The sequence below is a fragment of the Scyliorhinus torazame genome, chromosome 8 (genome assembly GCF_047496885.1).
Source record: "Scyliorhinus torazame isolate Kashiwa2021f chromosome 8, sScyTor2.1, whole genome shotgun sequence".
Taxonomy (NCBI): Eukaryota; Metazoa; Chordata; class Chondrichthyes; order Carcharhiniformes; family Scyliorhinidae; genus Scyliorhinus; species Scyliorhinus torazame.
The window spans coordinates 169,709,702-169,722,122 of NC_092714.1; the positions used below are offsets into that span (position 1 = coordinate 169,709,702).

Genomic DNA, 12,421 nt, shown 5'->3' on the forward strand with positions numbered 1-12,421 from the left:
GAAGCCTCCCAGACCTGCCACATCTCACAGTCAGAGCACTGCACCCCTCTAACTGACACTGATAAGAAGCCACTTATCATTCAACAACCTGAAGGGCAATTTGAAAAAACAGTACAAAAGAATAGTATTTATGCGGCTTAAACTAAAAACAGAGATTAACATTCAAACAATAAGTAACCATGTGCAACTAGAAATCTATACTCTACCGGTGCAAGCGCTCTGGCTTCAGCAGAGGTCGGCTACTCAGATCCAGAGGTCGGCTACTCAGATCCATGTTTTGACTGCTCAGTTGCTCTTGGCCAATCAGTTGGATTTTGGAGCCATTGAGGATCTTGCCAAAGACTGCTCCACCTGCACTGTGCCAGGTTTACTTGGCTGTGGGGTTGTGGAGTGGGTGGGAAGGTAGCATGGGCAGTGGGTGGGAAGTGAAACGCTTTGAGCAGTTCCCACTTTCACCATCATATCATTCTTATAAGGGACATGCTGGAGAACACTTTGCTGCACATCAGTGGGACAATGAACAATAAAGGCTAGGGTTTTATCAATCCTATTTGTTTAGCATGAGAATATGATCTGGGGCTACATGCGCTTGTAACTTTCGATGCAACATGCAAGTGGCATTCTTCCCAATGAGTAAAGAAATTGTGAAAAAGGCCACATCATGCTAGAGACAAACTCCTACAATTGTGCATAATGTGATTGGAATGCCGGCCAGTACATTGCCATTCTCTGCTCCTACTCCAGAAACATCCTGTTCTCTGATGGTCTCTAAGATTCAGCATCTGAAGCCGATGAGTCCAATATGGACTCTCCCCGCCTTCCTACTGCCCATTGATGGAATAAACCTTCAACTGGTCTCTGTCTGATTGGCCAACCGCCGATTACCCGACAGGCAAAGCGTTGTGGTTGGTGATTGGTGAATACAAGGCGGCTGTTGCTCGGCTGTGAAGAATTGGACCGGCACATTGCTCAGTCCGCACAGACTCAGCTCCCAGCAGACCTCCCGCCCGCCTCGGCGCATGCTCAGTCCGCACAGACTGAGCTCACCACAAACCTCCCGCCCGATGCTCAGCGAACCCCCAACCGCCGCCGACCCGCCCTGGCAAGCAGCATTCCCAGGGTAACGGCCTGGCCGTAACGTCACCTGGTGGGACGGCCAATCAGCTGCTGTCTCTCTGAGACACGGGACGTGATTGGTCAGAGGACAAATTCAAAATCTTGAACGGTTGAACCGCTGGATTCAAACGGATAGAGCTGCGGAGGAGGTGTTCTGAGAGAGATAGGGAAAACATATATATCGCAATCAATCAGAGAGAGAATATAGGAGACAAATACCTAACAGTGACTCAGGGCGAGAGTTAAGGAGGAGGGGAGTTGTATGAAGCAGAGACCATGGCGGACGCTCACATCAACTGGAATTACGATGCTCCAACTCACCTCGATTTCAACAACCTGGAGGAACAGTACGACCCGGAGGCCGACTGCTGGTTTGGTAAGTGGCGGCGGGAAGGCCACCGGGAGAGGGGGGCTGGCGGGGGTAATCTCCCGTGACGGTAAATGCTCACCCCTGGCCCCCATGATTCGCTCCCTCCTGCCGCGGATTTGTTCCTCGGGGTGTTTTTGGGCAGCAGACATTTCTGGTTACAGGATGAGATTGATGAGTCTTTCCCCCACACAACGTTCGACTTTCCCCGCCTCTTGCCTGGCCCTTTGTTCGGCTCTGAAGTTTCCAGTGACCCAGGACTTGCACTTATTTCTTTTTAATATAGCGAGACATTCCCGCCCCAAAGTGGTTTACGAGAGCATTAGAAAATAAAAATCTAACCTCCCTGAGATATGAGGGACCTAAGCTATCGGGTTCTCTTGGACCATGTCACTTGGCAAGGCTAGCTGTTTTGCCCATCCTTAATTGCCCTTCGAAGGTGGTGGAGAGCTGTCTTGTGGGTTTGTTTGGAGTTGGGCGAAAGCAGGACGTTGGGTGTAACTGAAAAGGCTGAATGCGGAGCTCAGTCTGGGCAGGAGTGGAGTACAGCTGAGTTTCATAAACGCCAAGGTCGGATTCCTCTGACTTCGCAGTCGGTAGCAGTAACCGACCGTGAAGTATAAAAGTGATCCTTTTTTTAGTGGAGTGTAACAACAGCACAGCTGTGCTAAGTCAGGATCAGTATAATATAATTAAACGAAGTAGGTTAAGGGAGGTAAGTATTCTTTATATACCTTAATATTTTGTTACGAGGGAGTAAATTTTGTTAAAAGAGCAGCACTGTAGCATAGTGGTTAGCACTATGGTTTCCGAGCGACACGGTCCCAGGTTCGTTTCCTGCCTTGGGTGACCCACTGTCTGTGTGGAGTCTGCACCTTCTCCCTGTGTCTGCGTGGGTTTCCTCCAAGAAGTCCCAAAAGACGTGCTATTAGGTATTTTAGACATTATGAATTCTCCCTCGTGTACATGAAATGTGGCGAGTAGGGGCTTCTCACAGTAACTTCATTGCAGTATTAATGAAAGCCTACTTGTGACAATAAAGATTATTATTATTGTATAAATACAGGGCTTGATGTTAGTTGTGGCAGGAGAGCTTGCACCCATGGTATGCTCCTCCTGTCCTATGTGGCAAGTCATGGAAGTTTTAGTTGTCTCTAGTGACCATGTATGTGGGAAGTGTCCAGCTACTGGCTAACCATATTTCTGAGCTGGAGCTAAGGGCAAATTTGATGTGGAGCATGTTCAGTGAGGTGTTCACACCGCAGGTGAGGATTGAACAGGCATGAAGGGAATGGGTGACCACTAGGCACAGTAGAAGAAAGCAAGTGGTGCAGGAGTTCCCTATGGCCATATGCCTTTTTAACAGATATGCTGTTGGGGAGATGGCAGTGTAGGGGAAAGCAGTGGCAGCCAACTTCATGGCACCATGGGTGCGTCTGCTGCGCAAGAGTGGAGGAGGAAGAATGTCAGGGCTATAGTGATAGGGATTCAATTGTAAAGGGAGCAGACAAGCATTTCTGTGGCTATAAAATCTCTGGATTATTTCTGGTGCTAGTGAGTTTGGAACAAAAGCCCCTACCCCATATGGCAATGTGTTCTGAGTTAGAACGATTCTCTTCCCTGTGTCTAAATGGACCATAAGACTTGAAGACTCCCTTGCTTGGGAGGCTTAATGTTGTTCTTCCAGTGCCAATGCTGGTGTTTTCTCAGGAGCAGGTTTAGTGGCACCCATATCATGGCTAGGTTGGGGAAGAATTCACCATCCCTAGGAAAGACGTTCTGGGTGCCATGGCTTCTTGTATGGCTCATTATCTTCAAGTGGTTTGAGTATGAAAACTGGAAAGTCGTGCTACAGTTGTATAGAACCTTGGTACGGCTGCACTCGGAATATTGCGCACAATTCTGGTCACCACACTACCACAAGGATGTGGAGGCTTTGGAGAGCGTGCAGAGGAGGTTTACCAGGATGTTGCCTGGTCGGGAGGGTGTTAGCTATGTGGAGAGACTGAATAAACTCGGACTGTTTTCTTTAGAAAGTCTGAGATTGAGGGGTGACCTGATGAGAGGTTGTTTAGCTATGATGAGAGGTTGAATAAACTTGGTTTGTTCTCACTGGAATGATGGAAATTGAGGGGTGACCTGAGGCAAGTTTTTTTTACACCGAGGTTAGTCGTTGCCTGGAGGAGGTGGTGGAACCAGGGACGATAGTGACGTTTAAGAAGCATCTTGACAAATACATGAATAGAGGGATACGGACCCCGTAGAAGATTTTAGTTTAGATGGGCGGCATGGTCGGTGCAGGCTTGGAGGGCCAGAGGGCCTATTCCTGTGCTGTACGTTGCTTTGATAGAGGTCTACAAGATTGAGGGACATCGATAGAGTGGATGGACAGGCAACCCTTTCCCAGGGTGGAGGGGTCAGTCACCAGGAGGCATAGGTCCATGGGGCAAAGTTTAGAGGAGATGTGCGAGGCAGGTATTTTACGCAGAGGGTGGCGAGTGCCTGAAATGTGTTACCAGGGGAGGTTGTGGAAGCAGATACCTTTGTGATGTTCAAAAGGCATCTTGACAAACACATGGGTATAAAGGGATACAGCACAAGGAAGTGCTGAGGGTTTTGGCAAAGGTTGGTATCATGACCAATACAGGCTTGGGGGCCGAAGGGTATTGCTGTATTGTTCTGTATTGCTGTGCTATATTGTTCTTTGTCTATCACTCAATGGCATGAGTTGTATCAATGAATCTTGTTGGGTGCAGGTCTGCGATGTCCACTCTGAACCCCAAATTACCTCTGGCCTAGAATGTGCATTTTTAGATGAACTTCTAGGTTCCTAAACCTCTTCACCTTCTCCAGTGTGCTGTTCCTGTTTCTAGGACATTTTTCTAGGTAAACTGTCATCTTCGGGATATCCTGAAGTAGGTTCACCCAGGAATGCTGAGGAAATGCCAAAAAGTAGCCTAGTGTTTTGGAATAAGACGTTTTGATTGTTGATTGTGACAAACCTTTGGGACTCTCAATCCATTTCTAGTTACATAGAATTTACAGTGCAGAAGGAGGCCATTCAGCCATTGAGTCTCCACCGGCTCTTAGAAAGAGCACCCTACCCAAGGTCCACATCTCCACCCTATCCCCATAACCCAGCAACCCCACCCAGCACTAAGTTGCAGATGGGCATGGCTGCAGTCCAGTTTGGAGTATATTAGAACCCCAGTCCTCGTGTATTCTAACTGAACAGTCAGGTTTCAGTACAGGCTGATGGAGGCTGCCCACTTGGAAAATTGGAATGGGTTTGATATTCTCAGTTCTTCCAGGCATTTAAGTTCATGTTCCACATTTGATGTGGGGTGTAAGGGACTGATCTCCCTGTAAAATGTCAGCATTTACTCTAGATCAGCATAAATCTTGGCCTTTGTTCTCTTTATTCGTCCCAACTTGTTCTGAACAGCGGTGTTTATACAGAGATGTCCTGGAAAACATTGCTTGAAATTTTGAACATCTCCAGCTAATTTAACTTGGTTCACTGCAGTCAGTCCCTTCCCGTGATCTATGCCCCGCTGCATTGAGCAAGGGCAGCTTGACTTCTTGTTCCGTTCAAGACCATTTTCAGGGCTCCCCTTCTATAGGTCAACAACCTGGGCCCCTTGTTGCTCAAATTAAAGGATTGAACCCCATCAAATATAGTCGATTGTCTGCTCACCCACCACTGTGACCGATTCCCTTCAATTTTCTATTCACCTGCAAGACTATGTTGGGGCTGTTTTGTGCACTTGGGAGGATGTTGTGTTCCTCATCAGTCCTCTCCACTTAGTTCACCAGTGCCATGATCTGCTGCTGCTGGGCCCTGAGCCTGCCAAGTGGTCCCTTTTGATAAAGGGTTGCAGCATCACGGAGGGAAATTGAAGGCCCTGGTCCAGTGTAGTTAATGTAAAAAGTGATGTGCTTCTAAAACCGAGTCTGCAGATTAATTGTTGCGCTTTGATTCATATATGGTCTCTTTTTTTTTTTTTTAATGCTAGATCAACAAAATAAGCAAGGGGCAGCAATTAGTCCTAGCCATGTGGAAGCACCTGCCACCCCAACTGGGGCTTCGCATTGCTGTGAAATAGGAGAAGCAAAGTCTGTATCAAGCCAGCTGAATAAAGATGTTGCACCTACAAGTAAGAATTTGATTTTCCTTCTGTATTGCAGCATGATGAGTAGTAAATAACCAGCATGTCACCATTGTATGAAATCATTGTTAACTTTTCTAAATGTAAGAGAGATCGCACTAGAAGGTTTAAAATTAACTGAGGAGATATTGGATAGGCTGTCTGTACTTAAAAGTTGACGAGACTGGGTGTGAATGTGATGTACCTAAGGAGACTTGAGGGGAAAATTGCAGAGGCACTGGCTGTGATTTTCTAGTCTTCCTTGGATTCTGGGGTGGTGTGGTGCCAGAGGACTGGAAAATTGTTCAGAAAAAGTGTCAAGCTATGACCAGTACAATTTAAGCTTTGTTTATGGGGAAGCTTCTAGATACAACTGGGACAAAATTAATCAACAGTGTAAACGTGAGTTAATTAAGGTCTGTGCGTGTGTGTGAGAACTAGGGAAGGAGAGACTGTCTTAAACTGAACAGTGGGCCAAAGATTAGTGAAGATATGGTAAAAGCGTAAAGACGAGAGCAAGGTATTAATCTGGGAAATGAAAAATGCACTGAAGGGAAGGGATACAGTATAAATGAGGAGATGAGGCTGCTGATTTACAAAAATAAAAGGATCAAATTAAAGGCTATATCTGAATGCACGTAGCATTCAAAATAAAAGGGGCAGGACTGCAGAATTACATAGACGTGACTTTTCTGAAAGGCAAGCTAGGAAAAGGGTGGGTCTGCTAATTATGATGGTATTCACACAATAGGGAGGCATGACCCAAGTTCAGGATGTAGAAGCGGTTTAGGTAAAAATGAAAAATGATTTCAGGCAAGAAGTAATTTATGGGAGTGGTGTACAGGCCACAACCAGTGGTGGGATGCTGGGGCCTCCACTTTTGGGATCTAGGTTAAGTGAGTGGGCAAAGACCTGGTATATGGAGTGTAATGTGGGGAAAATGTGAAATTGTTCATTTTGACAGGAAGAATAAAATTGTACATGGCGATAAATTCAGAGCTCTGAAATGTAGAGGGATCTGGGTGTCCCAAGTGCATAAACCGCAGAAGGCTAATATGCAGGTACAGCAAGTAATGAGGAAAGCTAGTAGAATGTTACTGTTTATTGCAAGAGGAATAAAGTACAAGGGAGGTTATGCTTCAGTAATACAGGACTTGGTGAGACCACATCTAGAGTACTTTAGGTGGCACAGTGGTTGGCACTGCTGTCTCAGCACCAGGGACCTGGGTTCAATTCTGACCTTGTGACTGTGTGGAGTTTGCATGTTTTCGCCGTGTCTGTGTGGGTTTCCTGCGGGTGCTCCAGTTTCCTCCCACAGTCCAAAGATGTGCAGGTTTTGTGGATTGGCCATGCTAAATTGCCCCTTAGTGTCCAAGGGGTTGGGTCGGATTGCTGGGTTCTGGGGAAAGATGTGGACTCAATGGTCAAATTACCTCCTTGATTCTCTGAACTGCATTGGCCTTTTATTTGAAGAAAGATGTAAATGTAATGGAAGCTGTTCATAGAAGGTTTAGAACACTGTGCAGAAGGAGGCCATTCGGCCCATCCTATCCCAATAACCCCACCTAACCTTTTTGGACACAAAGGGCAATTTAGCATGGCCAATCCACCTAACCTGCACGTCTTTGGACTGTGGGAGGAAACCGAAGCACCCGGAGGAAACCCACGCAGAGTCGGGGAGAACGTGCATACTCCGCACAGACAGTGACCCAGCGGGGAATCGAACCTGGGACCCTGGCGCTGTGATGCCACAGTGCTATCCACTTGTGCTACTGTGCTGCCCTTTACTAGACTAAAGTCTGCAGTCAGAGGATTGCGTTTTGAGGAAAGGTTAGACTCATTAGGCTTGTATTTGCTGGAGTTTAGAGTAAGACGGCTTGATTGAAACGTGCAAGGTCCTGAGACAGTGAACAATGTGGAGAGGATATTATCCTCATGTGGGTGAATCTAGTACCAAGGGCCACCGTCTAAATATAAGGCATCGCCAACTTTTAGGATAAGAGTTGTGGTGAAACTATTTGAGAGTCTTGAGTCTTTGGAACCCTCAAAATGAAGTGGAAGCAGTGTCCTTGAATATTGTTGAAGGAGAGGTAGATTCTCGATAAGCAAGAGGATGAAAGGTTATTGGGGGTGGATCAGCCACGACTTGGGCTTTGGTGTGCAGGAAATAATTTCAAAACTTGCACATGGCAAAAATGTAGAAGTCTTGTGAGGAGTACAATAGATTTCATGGCCATAGACTTGGCTGGTGAAACGATTCTTTTTGAAAGGGGGTCACGTGATGTGAACTCTGGAGCGGCGGTGTTTTCATGAACTCTGGTTCCAATTGTCTTTTAATCCCTTATTTTATCCTAATGTGCCCAAATGACCCAAAATGACTTATTTTAGGGGTATGTGTCTTATACTATGTCCCTAGAAGATCCTGGCTAGATTTTAATGATGCGGAGCAGAGTTAAATCAAACCATCCTCATTTGATAGAGGTCAGATGCAGCCTGACCCATATTTCAGTTGGCTGCCATGCTTTCAATCTTTTCGAATGCTTTAGAAGGCTGTGTGTTTCAGGTTTGATGGAGCGTGCATTGTGCCCTGGGGTCAGTTGGAGGTCCTGACCACTGGTCTTGTGGTGTTCCATCACTGATGTTTGTCGTGAGGGGTTGGAGGTGACTGGACATTATTGCATTACCCCCGCCCAGTCATGGCAGAGGGAAAGGCGCTTTGTTTGATGGAATTTTGGAGGGATCCTAAAGGTGGCTCAACAATCCTGCTTTGGCCTTTTCAAGTGCCATGGATGGTGTTTAGCTCCGGTGGCTAGACAGCTGGTCCATGATGCAGAGCAAGGCCAGCAGCATGAGTTGAATTCCTGTATCGACTAAGGTTCTCCATGAAGGCCTGCCATCTCAACCTTGCCTGCCGTGTGGTGATCCTCTGGTTAAATCACCACCAGTCTGCTCTTCCCCCTCCAAGGGACATCTGGGACAACAATGACTTTACCTTTTAATAATCCTGGATTTTATTCCCTCGTGATTACGCTGACAAGACTTGCAATATAAGAGCATGAAGGCAAGGATTCTGTTATCCTGTTTTGGCAAAAAACAAAACAAATGTGACCTGTGAGGGACTGCATTTTAGACGCCGCTTACCTCATTGATGTGTTGGGTACTCTGCTACACAGACGAACCAGCACGGTTGCGAATGGTACAACTCAGTTTTATTACTAACATTTATTTACAATGGTAAACTGGTTACTGAGGTTCGATCATAACCCTTTAATCTGTGGACCTGTTCCTAATACTATCTTGTAGTGTCACTCAGCACATGGTGGATGTCTGAGTGGCTTGCTATGAGCTCTGCCCTGAGCTGTCTCATGCTGGAATGCTTGGGAAGTGTCGTGTTCCCTGTTTTGTTGTGTGTATGCTCTTGCCTGTGATTGGCTGTGGTGTTGTGTGTTGATTGGTCTGTTGATCTGTCCATCAGTATGTTTGTTTGTACCATGATGTTTACCTGAATATCATGACATCCCCTTTTTTTTTTTTTTACAAGAACATGTGCCTAATGTGGTTATAAATGGAGATGTGTGAAGCTGGATGTGTGTGTGTGTGCAATATCTACAGCATGTACATGGGGCTAAACTATATACAAGGGGCGATGTCGGCTGCGACATAGCAACGAGGTTGTACCATAAACCAAGAACGGGGATATGTTGAACGACAAAACGAACTCTTGTAACGACGACAAGGAAGAACAGAAACATATTAACACAGTGGTATTACGAGTTCAATGTACAAACAGGCTCATAAGTTCAGTCTAGTAGGTGGGCGACTAATTCGGGTTGACCGCCTTAAGGGTGGGTCTGGATCCACCGGCTGAGGAATGGGCCTGGCCACGGGCGACGACGGAAGGGGCATGGTGGCAGGAAGCTCCACAAAGTCGGTATCAGGAACAACAGGAGGACGTGGTGCCGGTGTAAGTTCCCGTAGCGAGTGTGGAAGTAGGCGAAGAGCCCGGCGATTGCGCCTACGAATGGATCCATCAGGCATGCGAAGCAGGAACAAGCGGGGAGCCACGTGTCGGAGAACTTCGGCAGGTGCTGACCAGCCAACTTCTGGTAGGTGGATGCGGACGTCGTCTCAAGGCGCCAGGGTGGGAAGATCAGTTGCCAGTGTGTCATATGCCATCTTCTGGCGAACGCGCTGCTGTTGCATTCTGTGTAGTACTGGAGCATGGTTGGTTGTGGGTACCAGAATGGATGGCACAGTGGTCCTGAGGGCGTGACCCATCAACAGCTAGGCTGGTGAGAGACCAGTGGCTAGTGGAGCCGAGCGATAGGCCAGAAGGGCTAGGCAGAAATCCGACCAGGCAGAGGAGCCGCTTGGCAATGTGAACGCCCTTCTCCGCCTTTCCATTGGACTGGGGATGCAGAGGGCTGGACGTCACGTGTGTGAAGCCATACGAAGCAGCAGAGGAGGACCATTCCTGGCTGGCAAAACAGGGCCCTTGTCCGACATGACAGTAATCGGAATGCCATGGCGAGCGAAGGTGTCTTTGCAGGCCCTTATGACAGCGGACGATGACCTCTGGATAGTTTGAAAAGTAATCAACGACCATTACATAGTCCCTGCCGAGCGCGTGAAAAAGGTCCATACCCACCTTCGCCCAGGGGGACGTCACCAGCTCAGGGGCTGAAGTGTCTCAGGAGGTTGCGCCAGTTGAAACCTTTGGCAGGTGGGGCAGTTGAGCACCATGTTGGCAATATCGTCACTGATGCCCGGCCAGTATCTCGCCTCTCGGGCCCTTCGTCTGCACTTCTCGACCCCCAGATGGCCTTAGTGTAGTTGGTCGAGGACCAGCTTGTGCATGCTGTGCGGAATCACAATCCGGTCTAGCTTTAGGAGGACACCATCAATGACGGCCAAGTCGTCTCGGACATTGTAGAGCTGCGATCACTGTCCTTTTGAGCCACTCTCCCGTCATGTGGCGCATCACCCGTTGTAGAAGGGGGTCAGCCGCAGTCTCCCAGCGAATACGGGCTAGACTGGAGTCATCAGCTGGCAGATTTGCCGATGTGTAGGCCACCTGCGCCTCGACCTGACATACGAACCCCTCCGAATCGGGCGGTGTGCTCACTGCTCTAGATAGGGCATCCGCAATGATAAGGTCCTTACCAGGGGTGTAGACCAGTTGGAAGTCATACCTCCTGAGTTTAAGTAGGATGCGCTGGAGGCGAGGGGTCATCTCGTTCAGGTCCTTGTGTATGATGCTGACCAGGGGGCGATGGTCAGTCTCGACGGTAAACTGGGGGAGACCATAAACGTACTCGTGGAACTTGTCTATTCCGGTCAGCAAACCCAGGCACTCCGTTTCGATCTGAGCGTAGCGCTGTTCTGTGGGGGTCATGTCCCGCGAGGCATAGGTGACCGGGGCCCATGATGCAGTGTTATCCCGCTGTAGCAGTACCGCCCCAATGCCGGACTGGCTGGCATCAGTTGAAATTTTAGTGTCACGATGTGTCGAAAAACGCCAATACCGGAGCTGTGGTGAGCTTAATTTTGAGCTCCTCCCATTCCTTCTGGTGTGTGGACAGCCACTGGAACTCTGTGGACTTTCTGACGAGGTGGCGCAGAGTCGTCGTGTGGGAGGCAAGGTTGGGAATGAACTTCCCCAGGAAGTTGACCATGCCTAGGAAGCGTAGCACTGCTTTCTTGTCTGCCGGCTGCGGCATGGCTGTAATGGCACTCACCTTGTCTGCATCCGGACGGACCCCTGACCGGGATATGTGGTCCCCCAGAAACTTCAGCTCGGTTTGGCCGAAAGAACGAGGCGCAGGCCGTTTTCCCGGATGCGCACAAAGACGGGCTGGAGACGATTGATGTGCTCCTGTGGTGTGGTGGACCAGATGATGACGACGTCCACGCAGACGCGCACCCATTCGATGCCCTCCATCTGTTCCATGATCCTGTGAAAGACCTCTGATGCCGAGATGATGCCAAGTGGCATTCTATTATAGCAGAACCTGCCAAAAGGAGTGTTGAAGGTGCACAGCTTTCAGCTGGACTGATCCAGTTGGATCTGCCAAAAACCCTTCGAGGCATCCAGCTTTGTGAAGATTTTAGCCTGGGCCATTTTGCTCGTGATTTCTTCCCGTTTGGGTATGGGGTAGTGTTCCCTCATTATGTTGTTGTTGAGGTCTTTTGGATCAATGCAGATCCAGAGCTCGCCGGAGGGCTTCCTAACACACACCATGGAGCTGACCCATTGCGTGTGACCCGGGACAGCACCCCTTGGTCCTGGAGATCTTGCAGCTGCTGCTTGAGGCGGTCTTTGAGTGGCGCTGGGACCCTGCGAGGTGCGTGAATGACCGGGATGGTGTCCGGTTTGAACCGTTTTCTGTAGGTGTAGGGCAGTGATCCCATGCCCTCGAATGCCTCCTGGTTGTGGGCGTGGAGCGATTGGCGCGGTGCTCTGAATTCTGCATCTGGGAAGTCCGATGTGCCTTCTGGAGACCGAGCGTGGGCCCGTTGCACGAGGTGGAGAACCTTGCATGCCTGTGCGCCTAGCAGGGAGTCCTTTGATAATCCAACTATTTCGAATGACAGTGTGGCCGTGTGTGTTGTGTGTCACCTGGAGCTGGCAGGATCCCATAGCCGAGATAACGCTCCCATTGTAGTCGACCATCTTGCAATGGGATGGCCGAATTGGTGGTCTGTCCATGGGGCTGGTGGGCAGCCCTGGATGTATTTGGTGAGGAGTTCAGGCTGGCTGGTTTGTGAGTCTTGGGCATGGGCTGGATAT

General features: G+C 48.7%; 1 protein-coding gene across 4 annotated transcripts in view; it reads left to right on the forward strand.

Moving 5' to 3' along the window:
* The first annotated feature begins 997 nt into the window (after positions 1–997).
* The window catches only part of tpx2 (TPX2 microtubule nucleation factor), a 76,895-nt gene continuing 65,471 nt past the window's right edge, over positions 998–12,421 (forward strand). For 2 of the 4 annotated variants that reach the window (XM_072514506.1, XM_072514507.1), the window contains exon 1: positions 999–1,492. In XM_072514506.1, coding sequence (XP_072370607.1) covers positions 1,393–1,492 — 100 coding nt within the window. In that variant the 5' untranslated portion in view covers positions 999–1,392. Of the gene's footprint in view, positions 1,493–5,499; positions 5,641–12,421 lie in introns of all 4 variants that reach the window. The other 2 variants (XM_072514505.1, XM_072514504.1) reach the window with 2 other exon arrangements.